The sequence below is a fragment of the Argentina silus genome (genome assembly GCF_951799395.1).
Source record: "Argentina silus genome assembly, chromosome: 2".
NCBI lineage: Eukaryota > Metazoa > Chordata > Actinopteri > Argentiniformes > Argentinidae > Argentina > Argentina silus.
In genome coordinates this window covers 26,464,101-26,477,398 of record NC_139656.1, presented here as the reverse complement: position 1 = coordinate 26,477,398, position 13,298 = coordinate 26,464,101, and the positions used below count along the sequence as shown (strand labels likewise).

Here is a 13,298-nt window from a genome sequence, read left to right as displayed (position 1 = left end):
AATCTATAACACAACAAAATGTGGAAAAAGTGAAGGGGTCTGAATACTTTCCGAAGGCACTGTACATGTACACACATTCATTCATGAATACTCACACACACACTTATGAACCTATTATTTACACACATTAGATGCATATTGAATACACTGACCTCCACACCTGCCACACATATCATGCATGCATACACACTAAGTACAGTATACTGCACAGTGTGCACCTTAGTTCATATAAATGCATAGTACAGTGAGTGATCATTCATGCGTTAGGGTTATATTATATTATACATTAGATATATAGAGATAAAGTATTATATTTTTTATTAACATTGTTTACTGCTATTGAAAAGCAGGAACCCTTTTACTTTAAAAGTACCTGTAAACTGACAGTAATCGATTGGTAATGCATGTTTATTGGGGCTCAGTCATCGGCTTGACTCCCACCATGATTAATTGAACAGTAATAAGACCTTAAGTTCTCAATGAATAAGACATGGTGCCACTCACACCACCCTAGGGTTACCTGTGCAGGTTCGCTGGGGGGGTTTGTGACACAGGTGACCCTATAGGTGGCCTCAGCCTGCACACACAGACCCCCACAGCCACTGGACACCTCCACCTCCAACCTAGAGTGTTGTGTGTTAACCCCACCTCAACCTGTCCTTCACCTCCAGAGGTTTACCACTAAGAGGGGTCGGTCATCCAATCATCCAGTGTCTCTGGTCACGTTCTTTGATGATAACAGCAAAAGAAGCCATTGTGTTTTTGAACTCAATACTTACAGTGCGTTGCGAGGCCTCTCATCTTTCTCTGTTTGAATGTTTGCATGTTTCTGTGTATTATTGCCACACTGTCTCCTGTCTTCTCTCTCAGTGCCTGCTGTATGTGCTCCCCCTCTCTCTCTCAATGCCTGCTGGATGTGCTCCCCCTCTCTCTCTCAATGCCTGCTGGATGTGCTCCCCCTCTCTCTCTCAATGCCTGCTGTATGTGCTCCCCCTCTCTCTCAATGCCTGCTGTATGTGCTCCCCCTCTCTCTCTCAGTGCCTGCTGTATGTGCTCCCCCTCTCTCTCTCAATGCCTGCTGTATGTGCTCCCCCTCTCTCTCTCTCTATGTCTCTGCTTCCTCCTCACTATTATTCCACTCTGTGGACCTTGGCACTCTTCAGTGCTGTGTTCGTCTAGACTGATATATGATACAGAGTGAGATAACATATGTTCTCTCTCTCACACACACACACACACACACACACACACACACACACACACACACACACACACACACACACACACACACACACACACACACACACATTCCAGAATTATGTCCCCAGAAAGTGATCTGTGAGACAGGAGGTACTTCAATCCACTGTTGTTGTTGTTGTTGTTTTTTAACCACCAACTGCTAATGTTAGCATCGATTACTGTAAAACTATGGGGTTACGTGGTTAAACAACTTGGTTTAAAGTTACCCTGAGGCAATTTTGACATGCAATTAAAAGCATCCTTACTCAGGTCCATTTACTCCCATTGTATTTCAGTCCTAGCTTTGCTAAAATTAGCCATTGGAGTTGGTGGCAATGGCAAAGTAAACAATTTAAACTTTTAGGTTAAAAAACATCTGAATCATTTTACATTTTGGGTGAATTATCCCTTTAATATATATCTAAAGTACTCACAGATGTACTCACAGTGGCACAAGATGTGTGCAATTGTCACAGTGTCGCCCCAAATTAAAGCAATATTAAAATGTTGACAGACTTTAATCACTGTCGTCCTAGCAGACCTATCTCCACCTAGGAAGTTGTGAGATGGCTGCGGCCTCCTTGGAGAGATGCCCCTCTGGTTGTGGATTAGCCTGTGGCCTCCTTGGAGAGATGCCCCTCTGGTTGTGGATTAGCCTGTGGCCTCCTTGGAGAGATGCCCCTCTGGTTGTGGATTAGCCTGTGGCCTCCTTGGAGAGATGCCCCTCTGGTTGTGGATTAGCCTGTGCATTGTGTAGCTCATCACTCAACACAATAGGGATGATGACTTCATCATGACTACACAGAGGAGTCAAACAAGACAGAGGGACAACTTGGATAGAGTAACAGTGGCATGTACAGCTGATACAGTATATAGGCTATACGGATTTGAATTATTTAAACGACAAACAAAGGCTGTAAGAAACGTAAGGAGATATAAATGTAGCAGTATAAGTTGAAATAAATTAATGTCAAATGAAATGTAAAAAAAACAAAACGGCTTCTGGTGTTGGGGAGTAGTTCCGCTCAACTATTAGTTTAATTACATTTTGCTGGAGCTTGGTGGTAGTCAAACTAAATTTAAATCTTAGAAGTTTTTTCGGTAGTGAACTACTTTTTTACCATTTCAAGATTCAAGAAGATTCAAGATGGTTTTATTGTCATATGCACAACATGTAGCAGTGAAGTGAATTACTGTCACTAATCACTTTATTTCACAGGAATTTAACTATTATTCCAGACCTTCAACTTCAAATATCCCTACTACTGCTTCCGTCTCCCCACTTTGCTCCACTTCACCTGTTTTATCTTTCTGCGCTTCAGTTTCTGTCATACAGACTAGTCATCTTTCAGTAACAGACTGTCATGCGCTGGACAAAGCAGTTTCAGGATGTAGTGAATTACTTTTTCAAGGTAGCTTTAGTTTGACAAATTATATTTCTCTCAAGGGTAGATTCAGTGTAGTTCAACTTCTTCGCTTCCCCAACACTGGCAGTTTCACAGTTTTCTTAATCCTGAGAAAAGTAATTTTTCAAAACATATACTTAATTAAATAAATGACACATTGGGCTGCTTCCCTATGACAGTCCTGATGATGGCATCACTCAATGTCCTACCCCCTCTTTTTTTTCAGGTGTGTTCCAACCCAGCTGCTCTTCCAGTGACCCAGGTGCCATCTGACTCAGGGATAGCATGGGACCCCTCCCTGTACATCCCCTCCCTTCCCTCCACCTCCTCCTCCTCTCCCTTCTCCTCCTCCTCCTCTTACCCCACCCATGCACCTCTTCCTCTCAACCCCAGCCCTCTGGTAATTCCACCGTGACTGGCAAGAGGACGTGCGGGGAAAAGGTGGTGTGTAGGCCGGGCATCCTGCTGCCAGTGTGGTTGCCACTCAACCCTCCTGTGGGTGAGCAGGCGGGGAGGGCGACGATCTACTTCGCCTGCCTCCTGTACATGTTTCTGGGTGTGTCCATCATCGCAGACCGCTTCATGGCCTCTATAGAGGTCATCACCTCTCAGGTAATCAGTCTCCTCTCTCAGGTGCTGCTCCTATTTGCTGTGTTGTTGTTGTTGTTGTTGTTGTTGTTGTTGTTGTTGTTGTTTTTGGGGAGTGGATTTCACAATATCTTTCTTTGTCCTGGTAGGAAAAAGAGGTGACAATAACTAAGCCGAACGGGGAGACGTCAGTGACCACGGTGCGGGTCTGGAATGAGACAGTGTCTAACCTCACCCTCATGGCCCTGGGGTCCTCAGCACCAGAGATCCTGCTGTCAGTCATTGAGGTACACTGATGACCGCACCACATAAATATACACAACCCCCTTACTTCAATTCAATATGACTTAATTCATCCCCAAGGTGCAATTCGAGGGACATAGGGACAATAACAACTGTGTTTACCTGTAACAGTCATTTGTGTTTACAATGGCGTCATGACCTACTGGAAGCAAACAAAAAGAGCAACTTAACAGTCGTTTTCCCTCAATTGTCATACCCAATATAAAAAATCTCCAGTGATGACATGATCAACACATGCCGTATTTACTTCATCATTCAATCATTGCGTATTTAATTAGGTTGCGTCCTCTCATTAATAGATCTGGTATACAGAAAACTGAATGAGCTTGTGTTGTGAGTTCATCATGACCCTTTTTGGTGCCAGGTGTGTGGGCACAACTTTAATGCGGGCGAGCTCGGGCCGGGCACCATCGTGGGCAGTGCGGCCTTCAACATGTTTGTGATCATCGGGGTGTGTGTGTGGGTCATCCCTGACGGAGAGTCCCGGAAGATCAAACACCTGCGGGTGTTCTTCATCACGGCCTTCTGGAGCATCTTTGCCTACATCTGGCTCTACCTCATACTGGCTGTCATCTCACCTGGAGTTGTAGAGTGTGTGTGTGTGTGTGTGTGTGTGTGTGTGTGTGTGTGTGTGTGTGTGTGTGTGTGTGTGTGTGTGTGTGTGTACTGTCCAGTAGGTGCTGTATGTGTGCGTCTTTTGTTTTGACACTGTTTAAATTGTAAAAAAGTGTGTATTTCTGTGTGTATCGTTATTGTATGCTCATTGTATGTGTGTTAATCTCCAGGTGTGGGAGGCTCTGGTGACCCTACTGTATTTCCCTGTGTGTGTGATCCTGGCTTGGATCGCTGACCGCCGCCTGCTCTTCTACAAATACATGCACAAGCGTTACCGTGCCGACAAGCGGCATGGCATTGTTGTGGAAACGGAGGGTGACCTGGCGCCCAAGGGGATCGATGTGATCATGGACGAAAAATTCTCGGATGGCAACTCCACGCCTGGGAACTCCAGCAGTGTGACTGTGTCTGTGCAGACAGGCAAGGAGCTGGACCAGAACAAAGATGAGGTAGGAGGGTTCCGATGGACTAGAGGACAGGAGGAACAGATGGAAGGGTTGGGTTAGGGAGAGGTCAGGGGGCAGGAAAGAGGATTGTGGTCCTACTTGTGCCTTAAAAAATGCTTCCTCCACTGTTTCAGGAGACTTACATCACCATTGTTTTGAACATGAAAGTGATATGAATGTTAATGTTTTGTCACCCCTTCACAGGTGGTGCGCATGCTGAAGGACCTGAAGCAGAAGTACCCAGACAAAGACCTGGAGCAGCTGATCGAGATGGCCAACTACTCAGCCATGCACAAGCAGAAGAAGAGCCGTGCCTTCTACCGCGTCCAGGCCACGCGCATGATGATTGGCGCCGGCAACGTGCTGAAAAAGCACGCCGCCGAGCAAGCAGTGCGCCGTGCTACCAGCAGCGAGGGTGGCGCCCAGGAGGAGGACGACAAGGCCGTGTGCGCCCACCTGTCCTTCGACCGTGCCCAGTACCAGTGCACGGAGAACTGTGGCACCCTGAGTCTGGGGGTGATCTGTGAGGGGGGTACGGGCCAGAACACCTTCTATGTGGACTATCGTACGGAGAATGGTTCGGCCAATGCCGGGGCCGACTATGAATTCAATGAGGGGACGCTGGTGTTCAAACCTGGGGAGAGCAGGAAGGAGATCAAGGTGAGAGGGATGGAGAGGATGGAGAAGAGGAGGGAGGGAGGGAGGTGGGGTGGGGGGGGGGGGGGAATGATGCAAAGGAGGGAGCACAACGTGAGCAGTTTGAGTTTTGAGCAGTGAGGTTTACTTCTTGGATGGATTAGATTGAATTGTTGAAGATTGTGCTACAGTGTATTTCATTATATTGGATCACGATTGTATTTAGCACACCAGATCAGGTTCAGAGAACACAAATCAAGCTGGTCTCTACAGGACAGTATCCCCATCAGTGACTTTGTGTGTGTCTCCTGCTCTCTCCAGGTGGGTATCTTGGACGACGACATCTTCGAGGAGGACGAGCACTTCTTTGTGCGTCTGCAGAACCTGCGGCTGGAGGAGGGTGGGAGCGCGGGTGGGGCGGGAACGCCCCCCAAGGGCCGGCTGGTGGAGCCGCTGCTCGCCACAGTGACCATCCTGGATGACGACCACGGAGGCATCTTCACGTTTGGCCAGCGGGTGCTGCGGGTGAGCGAGAGCTCGGGCACCGTGGTGGTGACGGTGGTGAGGAACTCAGGCTCACGGGGCATGGTGCATCTGCCCTACCGCACGGAGGATGGCAGCGCCCGCGCCGGGGTGGACTATGAGGAGACCAGGGGGGAGCTGGAATTCGCCAATGAACAGACCAGGTGAGTCTGGGTGAGACAAGTCTTACCCTCAAGCAGGGGATATTGTAGGCAGTCATTAATAATAATAATAATATATGCCATTTAGCTGACGCTTTTATCCAAAGCGACTTACAATGCAGTGAGTGTATACATTTTTCAGTATATATGAATCAAACCCACAACCTTAGCGTTGTTAACGCCATGCTCTACCAACTGAGCCACAGAGGACCACTCATTAAGATGGATAGACCCAGAGGCAGAAGAGAGAACGACTCCTGCACTAAAGCATGTGTTCAGAGGGAAGGTTAAGGAGCAACAAAGACGTGTCCTCAGAATAACAGTGGTGATGGGAAATTAACCTCAGAATAACAGTGGTGATGGGAAATTAACCTCAGAATAACAGTGGTGATGGGAAATTAACCTCCGAATCCCATTGTGGGATTATTATGCGTTGTCATCGACTCTACATGGAGGAGCTTCCATTAGCTTGAATTGCTGTTGTTGATGATTGGCACCAAATGATAATCCAACCTCTTCTGTGGTTCAGGAGCCTAATGTCTCCCCATATAAGATAGACAGATCCTTTTCCCATTACATTTTCAGGTTATAAAGCACATTGGGCTAATGGTGCACTTAGCGTAGATGTTGGGATGTAATTTCAGGTTGTATATAGACAGGCCAGTAATGGCTGGTCAACTAGAGAACAACCATGGAGTGAGTGGAGGTACCTTTAAGAGTGATTGGGTGGAACAGGACCGACTCTTAAAAGTACTGCTATTTCTGCTGACTCATATAGCCCTATTGTGGTCTGGTGCCATTGTGCTATTGGTCAACTATGGTTGATCATTTCATACCTACTACTGTACTTCATTTAGTAGTCAACATTTGAGCCCAAGTAGGCAGGGTCCATTGGCCCAAAGTACTGCATAGTATTTGACTGATTTGACTGAGCTTAATAGTAATAGAACTATTGTGAGTCTGTAAGGTGTTTTATGTGTTTATTTTGTTTGTGTATTTTGTGTGTGTTTTTGTATGTGTGTGTGATGCCCTATGTTTGGGCCTGAATTATTTAGTCTTCACCATGTGATGAATTATTTACCTTTAGCCACAGATAGTTTTGTTTTTGGTGTCCTCTTGTAACATGTAGTGAAGTTTAAGTGCACCAATTAAATGTATTCACCTGTGACAGTGTGTGTGTTTGTGTTGTGTGTGTGTGTGTGTGTGTGTGTGTGTGTGTGTGTGTGTGTGTGTGTGTGTGTGTGTGTGTGTGTGCGTGCGTGCGTGCGTGCATGCGTGTGCGTGTGTGTGGGTGCCTGCTTGCATGTATCTCCACAGTCAGACTCTACAGGTGCGCATTGTAAATGTGGAGGAGTACGAGAAGCAGGAAAACTTCTTCATCATGCTGGAAGAGCCCAAATGGCTAAAGAGAGGAATCTCAGGTCAGTGTTTGTCGCGTGCGTGCGTGCGTGCGTGCGTGCGTGCGTGCGTGCGTGCGTGCGTGCGTGCGTGCGTGCGTGCGTGCGTGCGTGCGTGCGTACACTGCATGTTCAGTTACATGTGTATCTACTGTGTGTGTATTTTCCGTCTTTATGCTGGATACCATTGAACAACCCGCTCTGCAGTTAAACAGCCCTATTCCCTGAGGTTCTGTTCTGTCTCACATTATGTCCCTGGGGGAGATTTTTTTCTAGTACAGTATCACATAACTGTTTAGGGAGCTATCACACTCACACTGACTAAATACACACCAACTATATCCTGATGGGGATCGTGTGTCAAATCAATAACAACAGCACAACAGGGCCACTGAACACTGGGCTCCTGCGTCAGAGGCAGTAACTATAGATTACAGACCGCTGTTTGGGGCTGTCTCTCTTTCAATGTGGGCGCAGCCAATTATGAATTTAGTATTGATTTCCTGTTCCCTGCAAACTCAGTGCGCCAAAGCGGAGGTGCTCGAATCAATCTGCTTGTTAAAGGAGGAAAAAAGGAATTTATAAGATCGAAAATGGATGGAAGTCAAATGAAACGGGGTAGTTAGTGTCGGAGGGCAGCTGAGGTGGGGTATGCCTCCTGGATCGCTGCATTAGAAGCATGGCTTGATATGGACAATGGGTTTCCTTGTTGCATGTCTGTTTATAGACTGCCCTTTGTGAGTTGGTAAATCTGTCATTTAGTTTGGCAAGTATATGAACATGTTGAATTATATTCAATGGAATACAAGCTTTGTTAGCAGGATAAATCATTACATTCGATCTCTCTTTCCTTCTCTTACAAAGCCCTTCTGCTCAACCAGGGTAAGACCAAATAAATGATCAACTTGTAAACTGTTGGGTTGGGTTGGCATTGGGTTCAAGAAATGTGCTTTATAAGTCCGATCCATTATTATTGTTATTATTATTATTATTAATAATAATAATAAACACACACTTTAAATACAAGTCCCCTGTAGAATGGTGTGATTGTGAACATTCCTCTCTCTCCTCTGTTAAGGCAACCCTAGTCCGGAGGAAGAGGACGCCAGGAGGATCTCTGAAATGGGCAAGCCCATACTGGGAGAACACAGCCGGCTGGAGGTCATCATAGAGGAGTCCTATGAGTTTAAGGTGTGTATTAAAGGTGTGGTATGGCTTGTGGCTTTGTGTGTGTGTGTGTGTGTGTGTGTGTGTGTGTGTGCGTGCGTCTGTGTGCGTCTGTGTGTGGTGTGTGTGTGTGTGTGTGTGTGTGTGTGTGTGTGTGTGTGTGTGTGTGTGTGTGTGTGTGTGTGTGTGTGTGTGTTGTGCTGTATTAACTCCTCCCAATGTGCCACTCCTATTACCCATCAGATTCGACAGGGAATGACTCCAAATGGGATTCTAGACCCGGTACAGTAGCTGTGTCAGCATGTAGAGCTCTGGGATTGATTAGACAACACTTAGGATTTTAAAGGCCTCTGATTGGATGCTCTTTTCTGCTAAAATACTTTCTCATATATATATATATATATATATATATATATATATATATATACACACAAATGTATATATACTTATATGTTGTACTGTATATAGATTTGTTGATATGAACTTTTTAATCTCAACTGTCCTGTCGCAGGAAATTGATGTGACACTCTTCTATTTACCTTCTTCAGTTCACACAATGTGTATTTGTGTGTGAAGTTTGTGTTTTTGTGCATTTGAGTGTGACATACCGTGCGCTGCGTAAGTAATGGGACAGTGAAGCATTCTTTCTTATTTCTAGAGTAAGAGATTAAGTAGAGATTCTCAGCTTTCATTTGATGGTATTTGTGTACATATTTGTTTCACCATTCAGAAATTACAACACTTTTCATGCATAGTCCCCTTGTTTCAGGGTACCCAAAAGTGGTGAGAAAGGTTTATCAAATGTCCAAATTAAGCACTCACGTTTAATATTTGGTTGACCTTTACATGGTATAACTGCCTGAAGTCTGCGACCAATTGACCACACCAGACTGGGTGTATTCTCTGGTGATGCTCTGCCAGGTGTAAGCAAATAAAAAGACAGTGACAACTTCTGTGTTTAAGGAATATTTTACTTGGTGTGATCGGCAGCAGAGCAGCATTGCATTCCACCCTGTTGGTGCTGTTTTCATTTCATTAAAATAGCCTCACAACAATTGAAAGTTCTTCAATTTTAGTGAATATACCATTCTGCTTAAGGGTGTCTCTTGCTAAGGAAATGTTACTTGTCTCTGGATTAGTATTCTTTCTTTTCCCTGGAGTCAATTCTTTTTGCTCCAGGAGCCTGCACATTTAAAATAAGGTTATGCTATGTATTATACTGTATATATACTATATTCTAACACATAACACTTCAATAGAACAAATCAATAGAAATATGTCTACCTCAGACAAGAGTAATTCAATCAGAATTGGGCAATTAGTAATCCATGATTGTTTTGGCCATCTAGGAGTTCAAGTGTAATGCTCCAGCTGCTCCCTCTTGAGCTCCGTGTTGTGCAACAGAACAGTGTTCGTCGTCTCCAAATACCGACCTCCAGATTCAGAATGCAATCTGAGAAAATATGTATACCAGTCCTTCAAGTTTAATACTGTGGCTTCTCCATCAGAGGTTCCATTTTGTGCAACAGTAATGTTCATGCGATATCTCCTTAGATGTTGAATCAGGCTTCAAAACACCATCTAAGAAAATATTAAATCTGATGTATCCACATATTGTCCAAAGTCTTTATAAACAGTGTCCATTGTTTTTGATGAGGCTAGATGTTCCTCGGTTGTCTGACTCTCTTTAGAGTGATTCCACCCAGTCTGAAGCAGGATACAAAGCATTACCATCTTAATTGGTTTGATAGTTCTTGTCATACCTAACTTGATCACTCACCATCACAGGATGTTGTGAAAACCAGTTCCAAATGGTTGGCCTGATTAGCATGTCTTCTAACAGTCTACATCTTACACAGGCCTGTACTGCAGCCATATTCTGTTGTTTGTTTTGAAGTATTTTGGCCTAAAATCGTATCATCAGGAAATAAAATGCATGTTAAATGGGATTTAAATCTGAATATTGACCTGACCTAGTTGCTATGGCAGTATGTTTTGGGTAATTGTCTTACTGTATGATGACACATCATTCAATGAATTTGGAGGCATTTGCTTGCACTTGAGCAGACAAGATGTTTCTGTACCCTTCAGAATACATTCTGCTGCTGCCATCAACAGTTATATCATCAATTAAGTTAACCAGTTCTAGTGGCAGCTATACATGCCCTAACATTAACCATGTTTCACAGATGAGAGGTATGCCGTAAATCTTGGGCAGATACGTTTTTCAAAACTTTTTGGCAAAGTTTCTGTTTTTTCAGCCTAATAAAAGCTTCCTTGTCTTTCATTTGATTTAATTGCTTTGGTCCTCATGTTGACAGTCACCAATAGCAGACTCCAAAGGTGAACGCAAAGCCTATAATCAATACAAATGATGTGACGGAACACACCTGACTTACCAGAGACACCTGTCAAGCCAATTGTCCCATTACTCGGTATTACAAATACCATCAAATAAAAGCTGAGAATCTCTACCTGTCCCATTACTCACGCAGGGCATTTAAATATCTAAATATCCTCTAGTAGTAGATCTTTCTCTCTCATTCTCATTGCTAACCCTTTTTGTCTGTTCTGATAGAGCACTGTGGACAAACTCCTGAAGGACACCAATCTGGCTGTGGTGCTTGGCACCCACTCCTGGAGAGAGCAGTTCATTGAGGCGGTCACAGTCAGTGCAGGTCAGCAGTAACCTGTGTGTGTGTGTGTGTGTGTGTGTGTGTGTGTGTGTGTGTGTGTGCGCGCGTGCGAATGCTGAATGACTTAGAAATGACTTAGAAATTCCCAGTGGGAATAGACATTTTGCCACCATAAAGATTTTTTGGAAACATAGATAGCATGCATGCACTACTCTTTTTTCAATTTCACTCTGGCTCTGTCTCAATTTACCAGGCGACTCAGAGGAGGGGCAAGAGCAGCGTATGCCGAATTGCTTTGACTACCTCATGCACATTGTTAGTGTGTTCTGGAAGATTCTGTTTGCCTGCCTGCCGCCCACCGAGTACTGGAATGGCTGGGCCTGCTTCATAGTGTCCATCACTGTCATTGGCTTCCTGACAGCCATCATTGGGGACCTGGCCTCCCACTTCGGCTGCACCGTGGGCCTGAAGGACACTGTCACTGCCGTGGTGTTTGTGGCTCTGGGCACCTCTATCCCTGGTGGGTGTGTGTGTGCGTGTGTGTTGGTGTGAGTGTGCGTGTGTTGGTGTGAGTGTGTGTGTGTTGGTGTGCCATAGATCTTTCTCCTCTGTATCGCTAAACCCAGTCCAATATTCAACTCTTACGCAAATGTAACCCCAACTTCAAACTCTTCCTCTGTTTATGGTTCTACTCGAAGTCTAACCCCTTTGTCCTAACCTCTTTTCACAGACACCTTTGCCAGTAAAGTCGCTGCCACTCAGGACCAGTATGCAGACGCCTCCATAGGCAATGTGACAGGAAGCAATGCGGTCAACGTGTTTCTGGGCATCGGACTGGCCTGGTCTGTGGCGGCCATATATTGGGAGGTCAAAGGTGAGCCGTTCCGTGTGGATCCTGGCTCACTGGCCTTCTCTGTCACGCTCTTCACCATCTTCGCCTTCGTCAACATGGGGGTGCTGATGCTACGCCGGAGGCCGTCTATAGGGGGCGAGCTTGGAGGCAAAAAGGTCACCAAGGTGCTCACTGCCATGTTCTTCTTCGGCCTGTGGTTCCTCTACATCCTATTCTCCAGCCTGGAGGCCTACTGCCATATAAAGGGCTTCTAAGGGAGTACAGAGGCGAGGGCAGACATTGAGAAACATACACACATCCATGTTCACACACCTATACCCACACTATGTTGGCATATTAGTAACTGCCACTGAAAGGACACATATTGACATCAAGCAGAGCTCCACTCCTAGGAATAATGCAACGGTGTCAAACTCTTCTCCATATTGCCATGGTTCACAGAAAGTCTCACACACTCATACATACAGTACACACTTACTCACACACAGACACACACAGACATGCGCACACACACACACACACACACACACAATGAAAACACTCGCATAAAGCCTCACATTACATTTTGGAAAAAGGAACGAGAAGGTCATTGGAGATGGTAATGTGTTGGACTAAAGATGATCATAATCACATGACGGTTAAAGAAGAGTGCAAAGACACTTTTAAAAAGAGGGACGATCGAGTTAAGAAGAAAGACAGAGAAACTTGGCAGCTGAGATGGACTCTCAAGTCTCAACCATATCCACATAGACATTTTTTGTTCAGTGTTGGGGCAGGGGGTCTGGGTCTTAGTGCCCAAGGTCAGGGTTTGGGTCTTGGGCAATTGGCACCTAACATCTTGGTCCAAGTCTGGGTCTTAGCTAGATCTCAGCCAAGAGAATGGTCTATGTAGTCTCTCAACTTACACGGTCAAGGTAGGTCACTGAATACCATAGCTAGTAGGATTGACGCAACACAGGGAACCATAGTTCCCTAACTGGGAGCCGGGTGGGAATGCAATGGCTATCGTTTCGGGAGAATACGCCTTATTTAACAGACTTTTGTTTGTCATGGTGGTTGGTCTTGGTCTTCGACTGGATCTCGGTTTTGGTCTTGTTTTTTCCCACATTTAAGCAGGTACAGTATTAGTCTGGGTCTCAAGTGGGCCAATCTTGGTCTGGATATCAAGGGACTGATCTCAACTTCATCTCTACAGCACTGAAGAGATTGCTGTTTATCTGTGATGATGGCATCTGTGCTACTTGGACTCAGATGAACTTCATAAACAACCAAACAATGTAAACTACATAATGGACTTGATTGCTGGCCCCCAAAACAACCTCATTGACT

The 13,298-nt window shown here is 45.2% G+C and overlaps 1 protein-coding gene across 3 annotated transcripts; it reads left to right on the top strand.

The window, feature by feature from the left end:
• Nucleotides 1-2,930: 2,930 nt before the first annotated feature.
• On the top strand, nucleotides 2,931-12,223 carry slc8a2a (solute carrier family 8 member 2a; the record flags this gene model as incomplete). Of its 3 annotated transcripts, none has more annotated exons than XM_083665513.1 (11): nucleotides 2,931-3,257; nucleotides 3,383-3,520; nucleotides 3,901-4,128; nucleotides 4,322-4,600; nucleotides 4,802-5,257; nucleotides 5,555-5,919; nucleotides 7,234-7,352; nucleotides 8,392-8,504; nucleotides 11,059-11,158; nucleotides 11,370-11,636; nucleotides 11,847-12,223. In XM_083665513.1, the coding sequence occupies 11 exons, from the start codon at nucleotides 2,931-2,933 to the stop codon at nucleotides 12,221-12,223; spliced, it is 2,769 nt and encodes a 922-aa protein (XP_083521639.1). The 3 variants fall into 3 exon arrangements, with proteins under 3 accessions (XP_083521639.1, XP_083521641.1, XP_083521640.1); XM_083665515.1 differs by having other exon boundaries at nucleotides 3,069-3,257; nucleotides 7,234-7,337; XM_083665514.1 differs by having other exon boundaries at nucleotides 3,192-3,257; nucleotides 7,234-7,356; nucleotides 8,402-8,504.
• Between the last annotated feature and the right edge of the window lie 1,075 nt (nucleotides 12,224-13,298).